This window comes from Magnolia sinica, chromosome 17 (genome assembly GCF_029962835.1).
Source record: "Magnolia sinica isolate HGM2019 chromosome 17, MsV1, whole genome shotgun sequence".
NCBI lineage: Eukaryota > Viridiplantae > Streptophyta > Magnoliopsida > Magnoliales > Magnoliaceae > Magnolia > Magnolia sinica.
Window position 1 is genome coordinate 10,617,141 of NC_080589.1, and position 27,028 is coordinate 10,644,168.

The 27,028-nt window shown below is 42.4% G+C and overlaps 1 protein-coding gene across 3 annotated transcripts in view; it reads left to right on the forward strand.

The window, feature by feature from the left end:
- Nucleotides 1-27,028, forward strand: part of LOC131231549 (beta-glucosidase 22-like) — a 92,775-nt gene that overhangs the window by 53,558 nt on the left and 12,189 nt on the right. For 2 of the 3 annotated variants that reach the window (XM_058227768.1, XM_058227769.1), the window contains exons 1-8: nucleotides 7,729-7,918; nucleotides 8,040-8,103; nucleotides 9,865-9,923; nucleotides 17,921-17,996; nucleotides 18,106-18,177; nucleotides 18,314-18,401; nucleotides 18,672-18,927; nucleotides 19,257-19,372. In XM_058227768.1, the coding sequence (XP_058083751.1) occupies nucleotides 7,781-7,918; nucleotides 8,040-8,103; nucleotides 9,865-9,923; nucleotides 17,921-17,996; nucleotides 18,106-18,177; nucleotides 18,314-18,401; nucleotides 18,672-18,927; nucleotides 19,257-19,372 (869 nt within the window). In that variant the 5' untranslated portion in view covers nucleotides 7,729-7,780. Of the gene's footprint in view, nucleotides 1-7,728; nucleotides 7,919-8,039; nucleotides 8,104-9,864; nucleotides 9,924-17,920; nucleotides 17,997-18,105; nucleotides 18,178-18,313; nucleotides 18,402-18,671; nucleotides 18,928-19,256; nucleotides 19,373-27,028 lie in introns of those variants that run through there. The other variant, XM_058227767.1, reaches the window with a different exon arrangement.

A 27,028-nucleotide genomic window follows, 5' to 3' on the forward strand; every position in this document is an offset into this window, starting at 1 on the left:
ATCCACCGGATCGGATCTATTTTACCCACCCCTAGCTTTTATCGACGAAAAAAATTTTCATCGGCAAAGGCAAGACTTTACCGATGAAATTTTTCGTCGGCAAAAAATAAGTAAAAAACTTTTACCGACGATTGTTGTTGTAGGTAAAAACGTGGATGAGACTTTTACCTACGAAAAGTTTCGTAGGTAAAGTCTCTCTTTTTTTTTTTTTTAATATTCTAGCACAAAATTCTTGATATACACCTGTCACAATATATTTCATCATATTCTTCCTGATATACACCTGTTATATAATATATTTCATCATATTCACATTCACATCTATCTAAACCCAAACTACGTAAATCCATCCAAACATAAACTACATCCATCCAAACACAAACAATCTTATCCACATCACATTCATCCACGCATAAATACATATAAGTTTAACATCATAAATAAAATACAAAAAATTATTCATAGCCTATTTTCTAGTGGGGTTCACAAAATTCAATGTGGTGAACACATCGCCGACATTGCACACACACCTAGGTCTTTACTCATGCCTTCATGGTAGATTCAAAATAGTTTCAATACAAGGTCACGAGTTCAAGTACCCATTGTGGCCGTAAGCGACTCTAGTGTGTAAGTGTGTGTTAAAAGAAAAAGAAAGAAAGAAAATGCTAATTTATCTTTTTGGGTTGAGCCTAATGGTACTTAGTGATTTCTCATCAGGTAGAAATTATTATTAGTTGTTTTTAGAAAGGTGAGATTAGGCCACTTATAATTATATTAACATGATAAAATATTGTACGTGAGCAGATACCACAAAAATAAACAATCTTATGGAAAAAAACAAATGAAAAGAGAGAACATATGAGAGGTGATCCTTATCTCCTTTGATGGACTACCCAACTTCCTATAAAGAGAAGTTATATGGGTCTTGGAATAATGTTGGTGACAAATCCACCTTGTCTATTAATATTATCATATTGTGTTAGGACATGACTCTAAAAATGAGATAAATCCAAATCTCAAATAATCTATGCTATAAGAGATAGTGGAAATGGAAATAAATGCATTGTGATGCTCGAGTTCGAGTATGCTTGCCAACAATGCAAGATTTTCTTGCTTGTTGCCATGTGATTGGGCTACATTATTACATCAATCAGGTTCAGGTTCAGGATCGGGTTTGGGTTTGAGTTTTCAAGTTTAGGTTTAGGTTTAGGTTAGGGAGTTGAGATTAGGATTATGTGTAGGTTTAGGTTTAGTAATTTGAGAATACATTTAGGTTTTAGGCTATAGGTTTAAGTTATAGGTTTAGATTTAGGTTTTAGGTTTAGGTTAAGGTTAGGTTATAGGTTATAGGTTATCGGTTAAGGTTTAGGTAATAGGTTTTGGTTTAGGTTAAGGTTATAGGTTTAGGTTTAGGTTAAGGTTTAGGTTTAGGTTATAGGTTATAGGTTATAGCTTTAGGGAATTGAGATTAGGTTAAGGTTTAGGTTTAGGAAATCGGGTTCGGGTTCGGGATAGGGTTTAGGTTTGGGTTTTCAAGTTTAGGTTTAAGTTTAGGTTAAGGAGTTGAGATTAGGATTAGGTGTAGGTTTAGGTTTAGGGATTTGAGAATACATTTAGGTTTTAGGTTTAGGTTTAGGTCTAGGTTATAAGTGTAGGTTATAGGTTTATGTTTAGGTTATGTTATAAGTTAAGGTTTAGAGAATTGAGTTTAGGTTATAGGTTATAGGTTATAGGTTAAGGTTTAGGTTATAGGTTAAGGTTTAGGTTTAGGTTATAGGTTATAGGTTTTGAGATTTGAGAATAGGTTTAGGTTATAAGTATAGATTTAGGTTAATGTTGTAGGTTATAGGTTTAGGTTATAAGTTTATGTTAATGTTGTAGGTTATAGGTTTTAGTTTAGAGATTTGAAAATACATTTAGGTTTTAGGTTTAGGTTTAGGTTTTACGTTTAGGTTAAGGTTATAGGTTTATGTTATAAGTTTAGGTTATAGGTTTAGGTTTATGTTAGGTTATAGGTTAAGGTTTTGGGAATTGAGAATAGGTTAAGGTTTAGGTTTAGGAAATCGGGTTCGGGTTCGGGTTCGGGTTTAGGTTTGGGTTTTCAAGTTTAGGTTTAGGTTAAGGAGTTGAGATTAGAATTAGGTGTAGGTTTAGGTTTAGAGATTTGAGAATACATTTAGATTTTAGGTTTAGGTTTAGGTTAAAATTATAGGTTTATATTGTAGATTTAGGTTTAGGTTATAGGTTTTACCTTTAGGGAATTGAGAATATGTTTCTAAGTGAAAACCATAACACTTTTAGTTCATCGGTAAAACTCGGGGCAAAAATTTCTAAGTGAAAACCATAACACTTTTACCGACGAAAATTTTCATTGGTAAAAGTGGTTCTGTGCTTTTTACCGATGAACATTTTTGTCGGTAAAAGTTTTACCGCTAAATTTTCAAAATAGCGCGAAAATTTTTTATCTTAAAAATTAAAATACTTCTATTAACGAAAATTTTCGTCGCTAAAAACATTATTCACGATGGTTCTAGTTCATCGGTAAAACTTAGGGCGAAAATTTTTTAAGTGAGAAACATTACACTTTTACCGAAGAATATCTTCGACGGTAAAACCATTATTCCCGACGGTTTTAGTTCGTCGGTAAAACTCAGGCGAAATTTCCTAAGTGAAAAACATAACTCTTATCGATGAAACTTTGTCAGTAAAACCATTATTCCTGACGGTTTGAGTTTGTCGATAAAACTCAGGGCGAAAATTTCAAGTGAAAACCATAACACTTGTATCGACGAAAATTTCATGGTTAAAAGTGATTTTGTGCTTTTTACCGACGAAAATTTTCATCAGCAAAAGTCTTACCGCGGAATTTTCAAAATAGCTCGAAAATTTTCTATCTTAAAAATTAAAATACTTCTACCGATGAAAATTTTCGTCAGTAAAAACATTATTCCCGACGGTTTTACTTTGTCGATAAAACCACCGACGAAATAAATTTCGTCGGTAAAAATGTACTTTTACCGACGAAATTTTTTTCGTCGGCAAAAATTTCGTTAGTAAAAACGCTGTTTCTTGTAATGATTGATGTCATTAGATAAGTACAGTAATTTGTAAATATTATCATTTTTCTTTACTTCATAATTGATCAAACAAATAGATCCTAAACAAAAATATCATAGCTTTATATAATTTTAAAAAAAAATTATTTACATCATCTATTCTGTTGACTGTTTGACCAAGTTTATAAATAAAAGCATTATGGCATTGTTGATATAAATGTTAAATGATATACATGTAGATGGTATGAAATTTGGTCGATGTGCTTTTTGAGAGATGAAATCACAAAAGTAATCTTATTTAAAAAAAACTTTTTTTAAAAAAATAGTGAAGCTCGAAACTTTTGGGGCCCACATGTTGTGTATAACATCTTTAATAAATACACCATACCACGATGATAACATGAATAAAACATCAGGTCAATCAAATCATCACATGGGCTACACGTGAATTGTGATATTTTAAGTAGTATACATTATTTCTTTTATGGATTTAGCCACCTTATGATTGGATCAGTCATATGTATGGTTTGTGTACATTTGTTGTGTAGAGAAGTTCCCATGTGAGAAAGTTTTTCCGTGGTACCCCATCTACGATAAGGCCCATCACATAAACGGTTTCGATCATGAAAATCTGACCCAGATCAGTACCAAAGAAAATAATAGCATTGGAATTGAAGCCACAGTCTCTCAGCTCCACGGGACGCAGCTTTGATAGATCCCCATGGATCCCTGACTGTGGGCCCACCTCAATGCATATGCCTTACATCCACACCGTGCATCCATTCTGAAAGATCATTTTAGACTATGATCCACAAAATTAAGTGGATCAAAATATCAGGTGGGCCATACCACAGGACACAGTGGTGATTGATTATTAAAAACTTATCGTGGGCCACAAAAGTTTTGGATCAAGCTGATATTTGTGTATCCCTTCATCCAAGTCTTTGAGACCTTACCAATATGTTGGATGGAAAATAAACATTCATCAGTCACCACTGTTTCTCGGGTGTGGTCCACCTAAGATTTTGATATACTCCTTTTTAAGCATAATAATGTAAAATAATCTATAAAAACGGATGAACGGCGTGGATTTATATAACATACAACAATATGGCTCCACGTTAAGGTATCCAACCGCCTCAGTCAATCCGGGGATCCACCAAAGCCGCTTCGTTTCCAAGGACGTGGAATGGCGCAGGAACTTCCTGCCACAGGAAGCTACGTGGGTCCACTGTCATGTTTATGAAAAATCCACTCCTTCCATCCGCTTTTCCGGATCATGTTAGGCCATGATCGAAAATGACGCAGATCCAAAACTCAAGTAGGCCACAAGATTAGAAAACAGTGAGGATTGAACATCCACCGTTGAAACATTTAAAGGGCCACAGAAGTTTCGAATCAGGCTAATATTTTTTCATTTCAGTTCATCATAGTATGAATGACCTTATGAACAGTATGGATGGGATACAAACATTACGGCGGACCTTAAGAAGATTTTCATGGTAGATATTTTCCTACCTACCTTTTCCTGTTGTGTGGCCCACTTGAGATTTGGATCTACCTCATTTTTGGGTCCATGTCCCCGCATGATCTTTCAAAATGGATGGATGGTGTGGATATCTAAAAAATTAAGCTGGGACCACATAACTTTCTGTGGCAGAAAGTTCCCCCAAACAGGGAAACGGATTGGCTACTCGCTGCCACCGATGGCCAGTGGTCGGTGCGCTGTAGGCCCCATATGTGTTTCATCCATGCCGTCCATCTATTTTTCCATCATGAATGGTATGAGCCTAAAAATTAGGTATCTCCCAATTTCAAATGTACTACATTACCAGAAACAGTGTTGATCGAACAACATCAACCATTAAAAACTTTTTGGAGGCCATAGAGGTTTTGGATCAAGCTGATATTTGGTTTTTCCCTTCATTTAGGTATGTATGACTTAATCAACAGATTGGATGTCAAATAAACAGTACAGTGGGTCTTAGGAAGATTTTAATGGTGGATATCCAATCTCTATTGTTTTCCTGTGGTGTGGACAGTCTGAGATTTATATCCTTATCAATTTTTGTATCAAGCATTAAAATGATCTGTAAAAATGGATGAACGGCATGGATGAAATACATACTTCATAGTGAGGCCCACAGAGCGCCGACTATCAGCCACCGGGCTGGCAGGGGGAGTAGCCAATCCGTTTCCCCCAACAGGCGGAAGCGGATTTGCAACCGACAGGTTGAGCAGCGAGACACGCTACTGAAGTGACGCCACCAAGTAATGTGGACCCACCATGATTTATGTTTTGTATCCATACCGTCCATCCATTTTGAGATATCATATTATGGCATGACTTTGAGAATGAGTCAGATCCAAAGCTCTAGTGTACCCCATCACATAAAACAGTGGGGAGAGTGATGCCTACCATTAAAAGCTTCTTAGGGCTACAAAAGTTTCCGATAAGCTTATATTTTTTATTAATTTTATTTTACACACGCACACACACCCCACACACTCACGCAGCAGTGGGATTTCACCACCTAAGGACACTTGAACCCTTGACGGGGTGTTGAAACTCCTGAGAGTCTACCACCGGAGCAAGCGTAAGGATCCAGGGGATTTCACCACCTATGGATCTGCTCATTCTCGATCTCTCCATATGCATGGACAGTGGGGATACACGACATGCATTATGGTGGGGCCCACAAAACTTCGTAACGTTACTTCAGTGGCGAGTCTCGCTGCTAAAGTTGTCGGTAGCCGCCCCCAAGAGGCTCTCGTAGGTAATGGAGTGGATCGGGTGTCACCCGGGGAACACCTTAGCAAGTGTTACCCTAACCGTGGAGCCCACTTTTATGAATGCATCATATATCCATTCTGTTCATCATATTTATCATATCATTTTAGGACGTGGCCCCAAAAATTAATCGGATCCAAATCTCAGGTGGGCCACACCACAAATCATTGGTGATTGAATGCACACCACTAAAAATTACCTACGCACACGTAACGTTTATTTTCCATGCATCCTGCTGAAGGGCAAAAGGACCTCGGCCAAGGAAAAATACAAATACCAGCTTAATACAAAGCTCACATAATAACACTTACCTGAAGGGAAAATACAAATGTCATCTTAACCTAAAATTTCTGTGGCCCTTAAAAGTGTTTTTAATGGTGGGTCAATCCCACCGCGTGGTCCACTTAAGCCTTGGATCTACCTAAGTTTTGGGTTCATGCCCTAAAATGATATGGAAAAAAAATAAAATGAATGAAGGGTATAGATAAAACCAATACATCACGGTGGCCCACAAAGCCACTGCCCGGATCGTGTCATACCAGACAGATCACCGTCCCGGCAGGGCTCTTTGGGTCCACCATGATATAAGTGTTTTATCCAAGCCGTTCATCACTTTTCTCAGATATTTTAAGGCATGATCCTAAAAATGAAGCAGGTCCACAACTCCAGTGGACCACACCAAAGGAGGCTGCAGTAATCATGACACCCACCCTTGAAACCTTTCTTAGGGCCACCGTGATGTTTTTTTACCATCCAACCTATTCATAAGGTTACGTAGACGTGGATGAAGGGAAAACACAAATAACAGCTTGATCTGAAACTTCTCCAGCTTTTAAGAAGTTTTTAATGGTGGACGTTCAATCCCCATCTTGTGGTCCATTTAATCCCTTTGCCAGCCTAATTTTTTTGGATGATACCTTAAAATTATTTGATAAAAGCAATAAATGGAGTGGATAAAACACTTACATCACGGTGGGCCCCACAGAGCCCTGCCCGGAAGGGCGGGGGTGGTTGGACGCGAGCCGCGTCCTGCCTGGACTGATTCCGTCCAGACGGTGCCAAGACTCAATCCAAACTATCCAGTGGAAGGGGATTGGCTGGTGTACCACACACCAGCTATACAGCTGGTGTATTGACGTTGGCAAGTTCTGCGGGTCCCATTATGAGGTATGTGTTATATCCAAACCATTTATCCATTTTGCCAGCTCGTCTTAAGGCTTGAGCCTAAAAATAAGGCAGATCTAAAAATTAAGTAGATCACACTGCAAAAAGTAGCGGGAGATTGAACGTCTACCATTGAAACCTTTTTGGGCCGTAGAAGTTTCAAATCAATATAAATTTTGTTTTTCCTCTTCATCCATGTATTTGTGACATTATTAACAAATTGGATGGAAAATAAACATTATGGTGGGCCTTACAAATTTTTTAAGGGTGAAAATCATTATCCTCACTGCCATTTTTGGTGTGGCCCATTTGAACTTTGGATATGATTCATTTTTCTTCTAATGCTCTAAAATGATCTCGAAAAATGGATGAATGGTGTGGATATAATAAATACATCATTGTGGGTCCCCTGTAACTTTGATCTCCTTTGAACCGTTCGTACAACTCGGAGCTCGAGGAGCGTCGGCGCTCTTCTTCGCACGACACGTATCGACACCAGCTGGTGTGTCGTACACCAGCCAATCCACTGCCTGCACCGCTATGTCAAGTCTCACGCATAGTTCTGTCAATGGGCCGGCCTGGGTAGGTCTCGGCCAGAATTTTCAACTATTTCGGGCCGGGCCGGGTCGTCGGTAGCTCTTTTATCATTCTGATATTTCAGGCCCGAGCCCGGTCCACTGACACTCCTATCAAGGTTATAAAAGAGACGTCGGTCTGAGAGAAAGAAGGAAGAAAGAGTTGAAGACCGAGTAACAGAAGCTATACACAGATGTTGGGTGTATCTTCTCTACTTCTTCTTATTCTTCTAACCTTATCAGAAGTTCGTTTTGCCCAAAATACCCCCAAACTTAGTAGTGATGACTTCCCACCAGGCTTTGTTTTTGGTGCTGGAACCTCAGCTTATCAGGTCTTTCTTTCCCTCTTTCAAATGGAAAATGTCCATTCTACCCTAACGGTGGTAAGTATTTTGTCGTAATGCTTTATTTTTTAATGACCAAATTACCCTTGTGTGGGAGCATTTGACGCAGGTTGAAGGCGCAGTAGCCGAGGATGGAAGGTCTCCAAGTATTTGGGACACTTACACTCATGCAGGTCTGGCTTAATCCCTACCGTACACGAGGCAGGATGATGATGTGTCAATCAGAACTGTCCATCTAGTGGGCCTCTAAGATAGATGGAAAATGGCTCAAGATATGCATATATCTGATGATCCTATCCGTCAGAACAGTGTCCAGCAAAGAGATTGCTAATGGTCGGTGTTAAGTGATTGGAAATGAAAAGAATTGATGGTTGTGATCATCTGATTAGTATTCTTTCGAAATTTTGGCCATCCATTAGTTGTTCGTCTAGATGAACGGACCTGATTGTCTCATCTTCTTGCCGCGTGTTCCATAGATAGATGGCTCTACCGTATTCTTGTTGTTCCGGCTCTACTTTAACATCTGGACCGACCGGAAACGGATTGGCTACTTCCCCTGCCACCAGCCAATGGCTGGGGGTCGGTGATATGTGGACTCCAACATGATGTATGTGTTTCATCCATGCCGTCTATTTATTTTTCCAGATTATTTTATGATATATGAGACCAAAAATGAGGTATATCTTAATCTCAAATGGACCACATTACAGGAAACAGTGTTGAATGAGCGTCAACCATTAAAAACCTTTTGGGGGCCATAAAAGTTATGGATCAAGTTGATCTTTGTTTTTTCCCTTCATCTGGGCCTGTATGAACTAGTCAATAGATTGGATGTCAAATAAACAGCACAGTGGGCCTTAGGAGAATTTTAATGGTGGATATCCAATCACTATTGTTTTCCTGTGGTGTGATCCACCTAAGATTTATATCCCTCTCTTGTTTTGGATCAAGCCCTAAAATGATCTTTAAAAATGGATGAAACACATACATCATGGTGGGGCCCACAGAGCACCGACCACCAGCCGCTAGGCTAGTAGCCAATCCGTTTCCGGACCGAAAGGGGCTCGCATGTTTGTTATCATTCCGCACCTGGTAACGGTTTGTGAATATTAATTGGGTCCTGATGGGCCAGGCCTAAGCATGGCCCAGTTAGGCCCATCAATTATGGACCTGTTATCTGGGCTTTGGTCAGTCTAGGCCCACCATTAGATACTCAGCCCACCAATGTTGATCAAGTCTGTCTGGGCGTGGACTATTTATTGGGCCCTATGTCCGTGCAGTTAATAATTGGGCCTAAAACTCAAATGGTACTGTTCAACCTTTTGGCCGAAAGAAATGTATAAATACTGACTGTGTCGAATAGATGCGGCACGTATGTAATGATCCGGACCATATATCCTGTGATCTCTACCGTTGAATGGCCAATTACAAAAGATTTCTTCTATTGGATTATCTTAGCTGTCTGATAAATAGAACTTTTTCTCGCCTTTGCAGTAGGTTTTTGTTTTTTTAATATTTGTTTGTGCAATACCAATTTAAGGCCTTCATCTGACCATGACCAGTCACTAACTATTGAAAATAACAATTGAACGGTCTGGATCTCATTTGGCCAGGGTCGTAGAAATGACCCAAGGATGTGTCCAGTATACTGCCCACTGTAGATTGACCATCCCAAACATCTCCCGGATTAGATCCACCAACCTTGGTCTTTTGTTCAATTGGATCTTGGATGTGGACTGGTGCTATATATTTATGTTCTTGACCGTCTGTTTACATGCCACAAATTGAAAGGTTAGGATTGCTCTAACAAGGAGATGTACGGGGGCATGTTCCATCCACAGTGGGGATGATCTGGATCACTGATCCATGGGCCCCACATTTACAAATTCCTTCTTTTTCTTTTCCCTGGTTCCTGAATATGTGAAATTTTGCAGGGAAAATGATAGACAAGAGCACAGCAGACGTATCTGCAGACCAGTACCACAAATATAAGGTACATCCACCGCATTAACACATTGCCTATCTAGCCTATAGACCACGAACATGTTTATATGGACTGTCCATTCAGCGGGTATGGCTGAAGGCTTGCACTGATTGGACACCAGACCATGCGTGCTAGTGAACCACCTGTATTTAGCGAAATGTGTGCAATTAGAATAGCGTGTAAAGTAGCACTTAACTCATGTTTGATTGAACGCTTTCGACCCAAGTACCAATCAAGTGTAGGATAGACATATAAAGTTTGACCTAACTGCCTAAGGTAAGAGGAAGATTAAGTGTTGAAATTATGGAATATGGGGTGCATTTGAATAAGGATTGCCAAAATTCTAAAGCCTATAAGGGAGAAAAATCAGATGAAATGTCGATGTAGGCTAACACGGTAGAATATAATGAGGGGGTGGATAGTAGTGATGTTCTGACAGTATTAAAATCCGGGTATCTCAATAATGAGTAGATTTTGAATTTGGAGACTTTATACCACATAAATTTTTAACGAGATTGGTTCACCAGTTACAGTGAGTGTGATGATGGAAAAGTATTTATGGGCAATGATATTGCCTATAAGGTTATTAGAATCGGACCGGTGTACATCAAGATGTTTGATAAAACGAGGCACATCTTGACAGTTGTGAGACATGTTCCTGAGCTGAGGAAGAATCTTATTTTTCTGGGGGCTCTCGATGCACTTGGGTGTAAGTTTCACCGGGTTTGATCGTGTTATAAATTTTTTAAAAGGGGCACTCATAGTGATGAAAGTGCAGTGGAGCGATAGCCTTTACAAGTTAATTAGGAATACCATATTAGGTGGAGCTGCAACATCTGTAGCAGTGTGCACATCGACATGTTTATGGCATGTTCATCAAGGCCGCACGAGTGAGCACGATATAAATGTACTTTCTAATTGATGCTTGATTCTTGTTTTTAAAAATGTTGATTTAAATATATACGAGTGTTGTATATATGGTAAGCAATCATGATTATCTTTAAGTCAGGTTATTAAATGAGTGCTTGATTATGTGCATTTTGATGTATGGGGGCCATCACCTGTGGCTTCTGAAAGGGGGGTCATCAATTTTTGTATCATTCATAGATGGCTACTCTAGGAATGTGTGGTTATTAACATGAAATAGAAAAACACAAGGAAACATGAAAATTAGCGGTTATTAACATTGAAATAGAAAAATGTGAGATACAGGATGAAGCTGAACCGTAAGAAAAATTACAGGAATAGTTGGAGGAGCTAACTGTAAGGAGAAATCCACATATAGATAACAGATTATCGACTAGATATAGAGATGACTCGAATATTGTCACGCCCCAAACTCGAAAACCGGGTTCACAAAATTTTCGATCGCTGAATCTAGCGCCGATAGCTTCCGTAGAACCCCATTCTCAGCTCCCGACACCCATTTACCAAGTTCCGATCCTGGGATCCTAAAAGGAGGATTTCTAATATCAATTTGATTTGTAATGAGCACAACCATAAGCATAACCCCCGAACAATAACCACAAGAACACCATTATAAAATTCACTATGATAAAAAACTTTGAGTACAATGCGTATGAAAGGGAAATACAATATAATGAAAGTAACAAAAACTTCAGAAGCTCGGCTGCACACTCCAACTGCGATGAGGCTATGGCTACGTCCTGGTGTCACCTGCACGCATCAATCGTGCATAAGCTTATAGAAAGCTTAAAGGGTGGTGTAAGTATGTGTGCAATATGAGCGTGCTCAGAATGTAAGGTCAGATTAATGCGGAATTATGCTGATGAGTACATGAATGCAAGCAGCCGTACCAAGGCTATGTGGTGCAAGATATGAATGCTATTAGCCATATCAAGACCATGCGATGCATGATGCAACTCAAGTATACCAATCCTCATCTAAATCCACATAGAGCTCATCAAATATCAGTACAGTTCTTGTTCAGGATAATCACCAGGGTTTTGTATACTCCAAATGGCACTGCCCCTCTCCCAGCCACACAGTCCAAGTGAGCGTAAGAAACTCCACTATCCACTTGGCTAATAGCCTGCCAATACCTATCTGACACGTTGATAGCGGACCTATTTACGAGCTGGTTAAACTCAGCCTAGTAATGCCCCCTACCTTCAGGCGAGTAAGGCCACACCCCTTTCCAACAGGCCACGACACAGTGGGAGACGCGGCTTCCTGGTATTCGGCCCTCGTGCGCTCATATATCCACTCGGTCTCGACGTTGGAGTCATCTTCTGGTACCATCGGGTTTAGGAATTTTCACCCAGGGACATTTATGGTGCCCCGATGCTAGAAACAGTATTTTCGGTATCCAATCCAGTCACCCCCGATGTGTTTGTGAAGGCTATGGCCCCGATGTCGCTAGTGTATGAATCACCCTACCAGACATGCAATAATCATGCGCGTACCGCGGGCTTATGTAGGGCAACTCCACTTATCAGGGAGCCCATAAACAATCTGCCTGAAAGCATATGCTATAATCAGTCACTCCTCATATCAGGCATATATATGATGCGTATGATCATGAATCATGGATCTATACTAAACGTGCTATGTGGTGATGGACTCTGTTCATAACGAAGATGGGCCTAAATGGCCTACACATTACAAGTATGGACCTATCAATGGGCCCTAGGGAGAGTGACAATGCGAACATTTAACCAACATCACCCTTACAATGTGGACATCGAACCATCATTGCTCCCAAGACACGGCCTGCCATGAACATTATTACATAAACCGTAGTGGAATCTCACATTGCTATGGGCCTCATATACATCACAGTCGGCCCACATAAAGTACTCACATACATCTCATTTGGGCTTCATACATAGAAAATGGGCCGACCAAATGGGCCGAGTCAAACGGGCCCCCAAATACATCGAATCGGGCTTCATCAAGTAAGCCCCGAATACTTTAAGTGGGCCATACCAATGGGCCGATTCAAAATCATTCATCCATTGTTAGAAATCATTAAAGAACTTATATAAACATGAATCATATCCAAAGGATCAACTGGACCATACCAAAAATGATTCACACTGTTAAAATTTAGAGGGCCCACCATAGAATTATTTCCCATCCAGACTATTCATAAGGTCACAATGACCTGAACAGTGAAGAGACACAAATATCATGTTGGTTCAAAACTTCTTTAACTCAAAAGGGGTTTCAATGGTAGACTTTTAATCCCCAGTTTACTGCAGTGTGGTCCACCTGATACCAAGATCTGCCTCATTTTTAGTCTCAAGCCGTGAGACGAGGTGGCCCAAAATAGATGGATGATTTGGATTCAATACAAACATCAGGGGTGGGGTCCACATACGTGGCCCACGAAAGGATTTAATCTACTTCCTTTTCATCTGGAGCCAAAGACGAACTCGCCAGATGAATGGACGACGTGGATACAAATATACATCACGGTGGACTCCACCTTTCCAGCTTGCTGGAAGGCATGGATACATTCATACATCAATGGGTCCCACGTGGGGCCCACCATAATGTTTGTTTTCCACTCAATCTGTTGATAAGGTCATACAGACCCGAATGAGAGGAAAAACAAATTTTATAATGATCTAAAACTTTTATGATACCCAAAAGCGTTTCAATGGCAGACGTTCACTCTCACTGCTTCCTGCCATGCGGGCCACCTGAGTCCCACATACAGTTGATTTTTAGAGTGGCCCACTGGTTAGAGGGGACCCAACAAAATGCACGGTGTTGATGATAAACACATATCATGGTGGGGCCGACGGCTGGGACCGTGGGTCCCTGCCTGTTCGTCCGTCCGTCAATGGCGCAGCAAGATGCCGTTGCGCATCCTTTGGCATCAGCGGCCGTGCCTGCTGCCCTTGTGTATTTTTTTTTCGATTCGGGGTTTTCTTGGGGATTTTCGTAGGTGGGACCCACATCAGGGGAATCCATTCTGTTCACTGGCATGTTTCAGTGTATAGAAATGTTAAAGTGTATTTCAATGATACAACCACTATTTTTTATACAATGGCCCGCCAGATAATCAGATTGGTTTCATTTTTCGGCTCAACGCCTAAAATGAGCCAAGGAATAGGTTAGACGGTGTGGATTATATTCATTCATCATGGTGGGGCCTACATGAGCAGTGTATACTTCATTATTATCCACAACCCACTTCAGTCCAGACTACACTGTTAGCCGCACCCACATCTGCTCACACCTCACTGTTAGCTACGTCCAGCGTCCCTAGACGTTGGATAGGGGATACAACACAGGCATCATGGTGGGTCCCATATGGACGTGACCCACCTATTCGGATCAACCAGATATTTGTGTTTTTCCTACATCCGGCCTGTGGGTTATGGGATGTCAGTGGGCCCACTTGATGGACAGCATGGATAAGATGTATACTTCATGGTGGGGTCCATTCGAGTGGGCCACACAGCCAAATCAACGCAAAAATAAAAGTGAGAGAGAAAGATAGAGAGAGAAGAAGAGACGAGAGAGATTGTGATGAAGAGGAGGGACCCCGCCACTATGGACCCTCCATTTCTTACATTGTGTGCTTCAAACAGGTCCCATCACATGTGGTCCCAAAAAAGAAATTTAACGGTGGATCACCCAGCTATTGCACTCCTCCTTAATCCCTTGGACTCCTGTGCTCCTTGCCTTCACTCTTGATGGAGGTTGATGGTTATTGGAAGGTTCAGATGGGAGATGAGAAGGTGGGCCACACTTAGCATTTGGGAGAGAGCTTGGGGAGGCTTGGACGTATGGAAATTTTTGGGTTGCTTGGGAGTGAAGAGAGGGAATGGGAGAGAGAGGGAAGTGACGGGGTGATAAGGATGGGTGTTGTAAGGAAGGGGATGGGAGGTATGGGTGAATTTGATTTTTTCATAAAAAGAGGGATGGTTAAGGGAGAGAGAGAGTTAACTTATGGAAAGGAGGGATGAAGCTTGTACTTGAGGTATAGGGTGTACTTAACTTGAGTGATTGATTGATTGATGGGACATGTCGTAGAGATTCTCTCGAAATTCGCAACGCGCAACATTTCTTCAGAATGAACGTAAGCCCACATCTCCTGGCCCAAGTATCGGTTCGGTGCGCGAGTCGCGGCGTTGGAACCGCGGTGACGGCGCGGTCGTTGAGGTACAAGTTTCGGATCAAGCCGACTTCGGTATGCAGGACTCGACTTAGGATCGCCCGCAAACGTCGGATACAGGTCGAGGGTTGTTGAAATTTAACCGGGAGGACCGCGGAAGCTTACGAAATGGTACGAATTAGGATATAGGTCTTACAAATATTGCATTCACCCTCATTACAGATGAGAGAGATCCGTTTACCTTCTAGGAAACATCCAGATGTTGAAAAGTGGATGATGACAATATAAGACGAGATGGATTCTTTGTACAAGTCTAAGACATGTGAGCAGGTGGAGCTTCCTGTCGGGCATAAAGTGATCATGTCTAGGTAAGTTTGTAAGAAGAAACATATATATATATATATATATATATATATATATATATATATATATATATATATATATATATAAGGTGGGCTCTGCTCATGGGCTCTAAATACATTTCGATGGGCCTTAACCCAAGGGCCTTGAAGGTATTTATTAGGTTTGTGTTTGTACTGGTTGCCCAATACAACCTTGAATTAGAATAAATGGATATAAAGACTGCTTTCCTACATGAAGAATTAGAAGAGCGGATCTACATGAAGCAAACAAATGTGTTTGAAATTACGGGGCTAGAGAATCTAATTTACAGGTTAGGGAGCTCATTGTACGACCTGAAACAGTCACTTATATAGTTGTACAAGAAGTTTGATACTTTTATGGTGAGTCAATAGTTTATTATGAGTGAATATGATCACTATGTTTACTTCAATAAACTAAGTAATGGAGATTCATTCATTGGTATTATATGTTAATGATATGTTTATTATTAGTCAAAACATGTTTGAAATCACCATATTAAGACTTAGTTATCAGGGACATTCGAAATGAAAAATCTGGAGGCTGCAAAGAGGATTCTCGACATACACATACATAAAGATAAGGAGAGGATTATACTACAGTTTTCTCATGCCGAATGCCTTGAGAATGTATTGGTTAAGTTTGGGATAGACAAGGCTAAACCAGTTAAGACACCATATGTTACCTACTTCAGACTTTCTTCAGATCAATGTCTTATAACAGATAAAGAAAAGCAGGTTATGTCTCATGTTCCATATTCGAGTATGGTTGACAATTTGATGTATACTATGGTCTCTACTAGACCGGATATTTCACATATACTTGGTGTCGTGAGTAGATACATATTAAACCTCAGCAAGCAATATTTGGAGGCGATGAAATGGCAACTTCGTTATCTACGAGGTATAATAGACTATGTTTTGACATTTAAGAAATTAGAGGAAAAACTGTAGGCTATGTAGATTTAGATGAATGTGGGATAACAGAAGGTCGAGTTCTAGTTACCCGTTTATATTAGCGGGTGGAGCAATCATTTGGGTGTTAAAGCTTCAATCTGTGGTTGCTCTTTTTACAACCGAAGCTGAGTATATAACACCGACAGAGGCTTTCAAGGAATGTATTTGGCTACATGGAATGATGAATGAATTGAGACTTCAGTAGGAGGTCGTGCCGATTAATTGTGACAATAAAAGTGTGATCAATTTGACAAAGAATTTGGTTTACCATTCTAGAACTAAACAAATCGATGTTCGTCATCATTTCATCCGAAAAGTGTTTGAGGAATGCAATGTTATTCTTGAGAAGATCCACATAAGTGTAAATCCAGTAGATATACTTACGAAGGTGATTCTTGTAGAGAAGTTTTGATTTTGTTCAACTTTGTTGGATCTGGCAAAGGTTTGAGGAAGACAGCGTACGTATACACTAGAAGCAATGACAATGATGAAGATCTAATGGAACCGATTAGAGATGGAGCTTGGGGATATGATTTATGATGATTGAAGAAATGGTGGAGATCATTGTTTGATGTCTTCAATCTGTAAATGAAACGAAGGTCTCGATTGACCTACTAGCGTAGTCGATTGATCGAGTGAGCTCCATATTATACAGATTGGTATATGGACAGTATTGGACAGGTTCAGTCGATCGACTTGGAGGCTTGAGCAACCGATGATATTTGGAAAATACTTGAAAACTCCCTGGATACTTTTGAGCATATTCGAGCAATCGAACATGTGTAGCTCGATCGATTGATCAATGCTTACATCGACGACGCACGCAATTTTGTGTAATTACGTGATTAGTTTCCTATTCTGGTTACTATGCTATACATGGGTGTAATTGCGAGATTAAAGTATGATTAAGAGATCATAAACATTTTTAAAGGAGTTTTGAAGGGAGGCTAGGATTTTTTTGAAGGGTTTTGCCTCGATAAGTTCTTCATCTCTTGTAATTCATTTATCATAGTGTATTTTCCTCTCACTTTTGTCATACTTTTTATCCACAAAGATTTTTTATGTAAAATTTGTGTTCCTTGTGCATGCTTTGTTGTGTTTATCTTTTCATTGTTTGATTCAAATTCATGACTTGCTTCTATGGATTCCCAATAGAAACAACCCCAACAATTAATTCACTCATTGGTTGTGTAGTGTTGCACATGTGAATCTTAGAGGAATTTATATGTGAATGGTCATTTGGTGGCTTGGTGGTTATCGGGTTTGGATGCATGGTATATTATATAAAGAAAAGATTCAATAGATGACGAGAGCTCAATTTACACTCAAGTGACATTTGAAGATTGTGTATCCAAACATGTTGTATGTGAGAGAGAGGTGGCCTTGTTGATTACCATCACCTTCTTTATATGAATTCCCAACTAAAAGCACGGTCTGTGAGTAGATGTTTATGAATCTCCCACCTCTTCTGTATCTACGGGTTGTTCTCGATGACGATTGTGAGTGTAGACTTATCATTTCTGTCATGTGTTTGTACGTGGAAGACTCTAATTATCTCTTCATTGCAAGCCTTACAGGAAGATGTGAAGCTGCTGAGAGAGATGGGCCTTGATGCCTACAGATTTTCCATCTCTTGGTCAAGGCTCCTCCCACGTATGTATACTATCCCTCATTTCTTTTTCTTGCCAAGCCATATTAATGAAATGTCTTCGATCCATTCATAGAAATTTTATCTGATGCAATCCACGTACGCTTGATGCAGTTGGAAGAGGAACCGTTAATCCGAAAGGTGTCCAATACTACAATAATCTCATCAACGAGCTGATCAACCACGGTATTCTTCTTCTTCTCCTATCTAACAATGAGTTGTCTGGACTGATCTTTAGATCGCCCGGCCCACCTGATGTACGGTGGGGATGTCCCACAACCGCTCCGTTTTATGGTTCTCTCCCATTTCTTGTTGGATGCAGGAATTCAGCCACATGTTACAATCCATCATTTAGATCAGCCACAAATACTTGAAGACGAATATGGAGGATGGCTAAGTCCAAAGATGGTGTGAGTTGAACGGTTCTACTAAATACTAAGCTCGCACGTGCAACCATGGCACATGTGCGCCACATCCGATCTGTTCATCAGACGGGCTTCCCTTGGTAGATGAACCAGCATAAAAGGCATATCAGGTTGCTTATCAGGCTGGCCACACGTGTATAGGAAAGTCTTTTGTGGTGGGGCCCACCTGATGGATCGCTTGGATGTCCCAGACCTGTTGCAGTTTGGCAGTTGGAAGAACAGTAACTTGATTAATTGGGTTTTGATTTAATGCAGGGAGGATTTCACGGCCTATGCAGATGTATGCTTTAGAGAATTTGGTGACCGGGTGGCCCACTGGACCACCATCAATGAACCCAACATCATGGCCCTTGCCTCTTACAACGATGGGATATTACCACCTGGGCGATGCTCCTATTCATTAATAGTCAATTGCACGGCTGGCAACTCCTCCGTGGAACCGTACATCGTGGTCCACCATGTCTTGCTGGCACATGCATCAGCTGCCGCGTTGTATAGAGAAAAATACCAAGTGAGTTCTCTGACTACATACTTCGGTTGCCTATATACTTCAAAAAAATATAGATTTTCATTGCTTTGAAGGGAAATTACAATGTGTAGGGCCCACCACTCTGAAAAATTATCCAATGCGCAATTTTTATTTTTTATTTTTTAAGATTGTAAATTAATGAGAGTGGGCTTCCTGGGCGTCAGATGATAAATCAGTGAGATTTCAGTCCTGAGTTGAGTTGCGACTTGAGTCAGTTCGCAGAGACTCGTGGAAGTCGACTCAAATCAGGCTCGTCCAAGTCAGACCCACCAGAAAATGGGAGAGACTGACTAATCCAGTTTACTATGCAGGCGAAGCAAAAGGGTTTCATAGGCCTCAATATGTACAGTTTCTGGTGCATCCCTCTTACGAATTCTACGGCGGATGTTAAAGCAACCCAAAGAGCGCTCGATTTCGTTCATGGGTGGTAAGTACATACATTCAAACACTTGATGCATTTGAAACAGTTCATATATACAAAGAGAAATGCGTTCCTGGAAACTTGGTGAGAACTTCTAACACGAGACATGGGCACAAATTTGGACGGTCTACTAACCTCATGAAACCCTCCGTAACTTTTTGTCGTGAAGTGAGAGGTAAAATCAAAGGTTTAGAGTTTTTTACTTTGCTATGGGCTATTAATTATTTTTTCACCATGCCAAAAGTTAGCCTCAAAGGTTCTTCGCAAGGTGACTCATCTAGTGGACAATCCGAATTTTGTGCCCACATCATATGTCAAAAGTCGTCACAAAGATATATGTGTATCAAACACACTATACCCACCTTTACATAGTGTCATGGGAAGATCAAAGACACCTGAACTCCGAGGCCCGAGGTTATTCACAGCCAACTCGAGGTGCAAGACCAAGCTCAGAGTTGTGTTAATATGTAGAGGCATGACTTCTGACCCGACATTCTTCACGCCTTCGACCTGAGGCCTAGGAGACTAACTCGGAGCTTGGAGTGATCCGGGGCCGAGGCGGTCGGCTCGAACTAATCCGAAGCCGAGGCGGTCGGCTCAGTATTCAGATTAGAATCCATTAATGAGGGGAACCATGAGGTATCCCACTAACGCACAATTAGCGGCGGTTACCCAATCGCCCACGTCTGCACGACCACTGAACGACTGAGTGGCCGGATCGTCTGCGGGATGTGGTAAATGCCCCAAAATGCGTCGACTTATAAGGACATACCCATCCTAAACGAGGATGTATAAATAACATCTTTCGTAGAGGAAACAGATACACAATATCGGAATCCACTAATGAGGGGAACCATGAGGTATCCCACTACTACATGATTAGCTGCAGTTACCCAACCGCCCACGTCTGCACGACCATTGAACGACTGAGTGGTCGAATCGTCCGCGGGATGTGATAAATGCCCCAAAATGCGCTGACTTATACGAACATACCCATCCTAAATGAGGAGGTATAAATAAAATCTTTCGGGGAGGAAATAGGTACGCCATATTAGAATCCACTAGTGAGGGGAACCATGAGGTATCCCACTACTGCATGATTAGCGACAGTTACCCAACCGCCCACGTCTACACGACCATTGAACGACTGAGTGGCCAAATCGTCCGCAGGATGTGGTAAATGCCCCAAAATGTGCCGACTTATATGGACATACCCATCCTAAACGAGGAGGTATAAATAGCATCTTTTGGAGAGGAAACAAGTACGCAATATCTCGCACTCTCCATCTATACCTCAACTTAGACTCAGATTCCTTTGACTTGACTTAAGCATCGGAGGGTCCCTGCTTAAGCCAGGGTCTCCTTTGCTCACCGTTCTTGTGCAGGCCCAGGGCTCACTGGGAATTCAGAGCGCCGAGCGGAGGGTAGTCCAAATTTTGACAGCAACATTTTTAGCGTCGTCTGTGGGAAACTGATATGAAAAGTCAGTTTCCTATTTTCTAATATAATGGCAAGAGGAAAGAAGAAGTCCGTAGCTATGGAGCCGGAGCCGAATGACCAGACTCGGTCTTCCTCGTTATTTCATGCCGAGTCGGCTCCAGGACCATCCCAACATTCTCGTAATCGAGTGAGTAAGTATCGAGCCATGCAAAATAAGATCCAAACCTTACGCGACGAAATCAATCGGATGAAGCAACGACAGGAGCAGCAGTCACACCCCGTCCGGGAAACAGTCGGACTAGTGATGGAAGTCGAGTCCGCACTGTGGAGTGTAAGACCCGAAGGATCGCAACATCAATCCATCCGAATTCCAGCTTCAGTCCAGAACCCTCCCCCCCCCCCAACACCCAAAACCAAGTTCCGGCTGAGAATCCAACGACTCGGGTACCTACAAATGCTTCAGTCACTTCAGCCCTGGCACCGACGAACCTCCGTCACGAGCTGGAGAGAAGGAGAAGGGAGAATCCCTGAAGTAGAGGCTTCGTAGGAGACAGTAGCTGAAAACAGAGATCCGTGAGAGGTGCGGTTCGTGGAACTTAGCAATCAGATTCTAACACTACAACAAAATCAGCAGCCTTCATCCATCCCTTTCACCGTTCAGGTGATGATGGAAGAGACCGAACCTCCCTTCACCTCTGCAATCATGAGCGAGGTGATGCCGCAGAGATTCCGGATACCTCCCGTCATCCAGTACTCCGAGTTCGAAGACTCGTCTGAGTACGTTGATGCCCATCGCTCATGGATGCAAATTCAGACGGCCACGGACGTGATGATGTGCAGGAAATTTTCAATCACCCTTACTGGATCCGCTTGGAGTTGGTATAGGCAACTCAAGCCCACTTCGGTCGGCTCCTTCGCAGAGCTCAGCAGATTATTCCTTACTCAGTTCATCAGTGGTAAGAAGAGTCACAAGCTAATTACTCATTTGTTCACCATCAAGCAGGGGCATAAAAAGTTATTGAAGGACCTCATCGCCCGCTTTAACGAGGAGGCATTGCAAGTGGAGGATTATGATGACAAAATGGCGCTCTCTGCCATATTCAATGGACTGAAAGAGCGAAAGTTTACCTTCTCTATTGGGAAGAATCCGCCGAAGACGTTGGCCGAGCTCGTCACCTGAGCCCAAAAATACACTAATGTCGAGGAGTTCTCCAACTTCCGTAAAAATGTCCAAGTAGCAGAGCCGTCAACCAAAGGGAAGAGGCTGAGGAACGAAGAGCCCCAGTCATCCAACAAGAAATTGGACGACTACGTTCCTCGTGATCGTCGGCCGAGCCGGAAGCCTGAGGGCAAGTTCCGTTCCTACACTCCCCTCAACACGTCTACAAAACAAATACTGCTGGACATCAGGGGTTAAAGGCTCCTGAATTGGCCTGTTTGCATGAAAGCCAATGCGGAACGCCGAGACAAGTGCAAATATTGTCGGTTCCATCGTGACCACGGTCACAACACGAGTGACTACATGGATCTTAAGGACGAGATCGAGACCCTCATCCGTAAGGGTCATTTGCGCCGATACACCAAGGAGAAGAAAACAACCCAGAGAGAAGAGCAGCCGAGCAAAGCTGTAGAAGAACCGGTTAAAATTCGTACCATCTTTGGCAGTTCATCCGATGGAGGAGACTCAAATAGGGCTTATAAAGCCCACTCTCGGAAGTCCGATCAAGAGGCCTATGTCCACATGACTAAGAGGCCGAAGAAAGAGCTCTAAGTCAGTCCCTGCAGCCTGACCTTCATGGAAGATGATGTGCGTCGAATCCAGCATTCGCACGACAATGCCTTAGTGGTGGCAATGACCATAGCCAACTACAAGTTTTACCGCATCTTGGTCGACACCGGGAGCTCGGTTGATATCATTTACTAGGAGGCCTTCGAAAGAATGGGGATTCGAAGGTCACGCTTCAGACATGTGAAGACCCCTTTGCATGGCTTTACCGGAGAAAGGGTGATCTCCGATGGAGCTATCTCCCTCCCTGTGACTGTGGGAGAAGGACGACATCAAGTCACCCTTTTGGTGGACTTCTTTGTCATTAACGTGCCATCAATGCACAACGTCATCTTGGGCAGACCCTCCCTCAATGCAATAAGGGCGGTCATGTCCACATACCATCTAATGATGAAATTCCCCGTCGAGGACGGGATAGGCTATCTCCGAGGCGATCAGCGCGAGGCTCAGAAATATTATGCGATAGCAGTAAGGAAATGGTCTGTGAAGCAGGCCCTCATCATTAATGTCCTCGATCTCAGGGACCCCACAGAGAACTCATCCGTGGAGGACTTGGAGGCCGTGCCACTTAACGAAGTAGATCCCAGCAGAACTATTCAGCTTGGTATGTCATTAAATCCCGAGCAACGGTCTCATATGTTGGCTTTCCTACAACATCATAGAGACGTCTTTGCATGGTCACATGAAGATATGTCGGGAATCTCTCCCGATGTTATGGTCCACATGCTAAATGTGGACCCAGATTACAGGCCAGTAAAATAGAAGAGGAGAGCGTTTGACGCCGAGCGATATGCAGCTATAGCCGATGAGGTCTCCAAACTCCTTAACGTTGGCTTCATCGAAGAGGTGCACTATCAAGATTGGATCGCAAATGTGGTCCTCGTCAAGAAAGCGAATGAAAAGTGGCGGGTCTGTGTGGATTACTCGGACCTGAACAAGGTCTGTCCTAATAATAGTTTTCCCTTGCCTCGGATCGACCAGCTGGTAGACAGTACGATTGGGCATGAACTGCTCTCCTTCCTGAATGCCTATTCCGGGTACAACCAGATTGCGATGCACCCCCCAAATAGACAGAAGACTACCTTTGTCACTGATAATGGGCTCTACTGTTACCGGGCTATGCCGTTTGGCCTGAAAAACGCTGGGGCCACGTATCAGAGATTGGTGAACCAGATGTTCGCCTTCGCCAAGCAGATAGGACGCACCATGGAAGTTTACGTTGACAATATGCTCGTCAAGAGTATCAGGGCATCCGATCACCTAGCGGATCTCGGAGAGACTTTCTCCATCCTCTGAGAATATCGTATAAAGCTGAATCCCGCGAAGTGTGCCTTCGGAGTCGGCTCCGACAAATTCCTCGGGTTTTAAGTCAGTAGCGGTGTATCGAAGCAAACCTCGACAAGATCAAGGCAGTCCTCTATATGAGTTCGCCTCGGACGACAAAAGATATACAATGTCTTACCGGACGAGTAAAAGCACTCGGACGGTTCATATCTAGAGCTACTGACAAATGTCTCCCCTTCTTTCAGTAGTTGAAGGGCCATAAGAAGGCCGAGTGGACGTCAAAATGCGAGCAAGCCTTCCATTACTTGAAGCAGTATCTCCGCTCACCGCCCCTACTGTTCAAGCCTGAAGACGACAAGTCCTTATTCCTATATCTGGCGGTCTCAGCCTCAGCCATTAGCTACGCGCTAATTAGAGAGGTGGGGGGCAAGCAACACCTGGTGTATTATGTAAGCAAAGTAATGGTGCCTACCGAGACGAGGTACCCGACTCTGGAGAAGTTAGCACTTTGCCTGATTGTCTCGGCACGGAGGTTACACCCGTACTTTCAAGCCCATTCTATCATCGTCCTAACCAACTCTTACCTCAGACAAGTCCTCCAGAAGCTTAAGGCATCAGGTCAGCCAACTAAGTGGGCGATTGAACTCGGAGAGTTCGATATCCAGTTCCGACCGAGGACCGCTATTAAGGGCCAAGTTGTGGCTAATTTCATTGCAAAATTCATTGCTCCGAGTGAAGGGAAGACAAGCGCTGAAGTAGAAGCAGCTCCTTCGCCCGCTCCTCCAACCAATCAAGTTGCAGAATCAGAATTAAGATGGATCCTCTTTGTGGACGGGTCGTCCAACGCTAAGCGCACTGGGGTAGGGATCGTCCTAGTCGCGCCTGACTCTACACAATCTAGTATGCAATCAGACTAGGCTTCAAAGCCTCTAACAATGAAGTAGAGTATGAGGCCCTGTTGGCGGGAATCAGACTAGCTGCCAGTCCCGGTGTCTAATCCCTCGAGGTGCGATGCGACTCTCAGCTGGTGGTAAATCATATCTCCACTGTATATGAGGCCAATGAGACCAAGATGGTGGCTTACCTAGCCGAGGCAAGGAAGTTGATAGAGAAATTTTAGAGCTGCGTCATTAATCAAATACTAAAAACTGAGAATTCCTAGGCTGATGCTGTCACGCCCCAAACTCGGAAACCGGACTCACAAAATTTTCAATCACCCAATCTGGTGCCAACAGCCTCCATAACACCCCATTATCGGCTCCCAGCGCGCATACGCCAGATTCTGATCCTGGGATCCTACAATGAGAATTTTTCAATGTACATTTGTCTCATAAGAAGCATAACCACAAGTTATCCAGATCACAAAGGCAATATCATCATCACATATCCACTTATAAACATTTGAATACAATACTGAAAAGAAAATACATATATTGAAAATTAAAGCTCCAGAAGTCAGCTGCATGCTCCAAGCTCAACGTTGCTGCAACCTAATGCCACCTGCACGCATCTATCGTGCATAAGCTTATAGAAAGCTTAGAGGGTGGTGTAAGTGTGTGCACAAGATAAGTGCTAAGTATTCAATACAATGCCTTAATCATATAACATCAGAATTACTGGCAAGATCATGAATCATACGATATCAGAGTAAGCAAAAATACTACAAGTCTATAAATCATACAATATTAGCGTACGCAATACAGATCAGCTATGCAAATGATGAGTCATAGAGAGTCAAATATCAGATGCTGAGGATACAATGCAATATGTAAATCCTGTTAAGTCTATTTAGGCCATATAAGTGCAGAAATATAGCAACCCAAAATGTCATATGCCTGCGGATGTAATGTAATATGCGATGCGAATGAAATGACCAAGCTAGAGTGTGAAGTCGGGATGATAGTACGTAGTATCGCAGGCTACGGGGTCCACCACAAGGGCCTTCTATACAAACCAATCTCGTACCTAAATTTGGATAGTCAAACTCAATGTGGTAAACTCCTGATCTCAGGTTAGTCGGGCACCCCAACCGAAATCCTAGTCATTGCGAAGGTACATGTAACAAATAGTTGCACACCACCAGCCCGAGTGGATAGTGAATGAATGAATGAATAAGTATGTAACTCATGCTCAATAAGTCTGCATATTAGTACTGTACATCTCTAGGATCATTACCGGGATCTAGTACACTCCAAACTAGCTATCACCCCTACAAGCCGCATAGCACAGCGAGTGAAAAAGACCTCACTACTCGCCTGTCAGCAGTATACCAATGCCTACCGGGCTTGTCGATAGCAGACCCATTTAGGAGCTAGTCAGACTCAGCCTAACTATACCTACTCTCTCAGGCGGGTAAGGCTACACCCCCTCCCAACCAACCACGACACAGTGGGAGACGCGACCTCCTAGTATTCGGCACTCGGGCGCTCATGTATCCACTCGGTCTCGACGTTGGGGCATCCTCTGGTACCAAGAGGGTTTAAGAATTTTCATCCAGGGCCATTTATGGCATGCCGATGCTAATAACAGATTTCTAGTGTCACATGTGGCAATCCACGATATGCCTATGGAGGCTACGACCCTGATGTCGTTAAGGCGTACAGTAATCACAACACACAATACAAGGTGCATGAGTCATACAATCTAGTTATGCATCAATCCTAAGCATACCATGCGCTAATGTGAGATAACCTCCGCCTATCTGGGAGTCTCATAACAGCTTACCCAATGTTATATGCAATGGTCAACCACATCTAATAACAAACATGCAGATGATGCGTATGGGCATGTATCATGATGCTATGCTGTCACATACTCATAATTAATATCAGTAACTGGCAACAATAATTGACCTCGACAACGTGGACATTTAACCAACATTGTCGCCAATGGATGACCCACATAGAGCCTAATATATAGTGGACCCATGGCCTCACACAAGGGGCCAAAAATACAACACCATGGGCCTCACTCAAGAGCTTAATACACATCACGATGGGCCTTTCACATGGGCCACATACACATCACAATGGGCCTTTAACACGGGCCTAATATACATCAGGAAGGGCCACATCCCATGAGCCTTATATACATTACATTAGGCCTCGACAATCGGAATCGACCTTAATAATCAGAATCGACCTCGATGATTG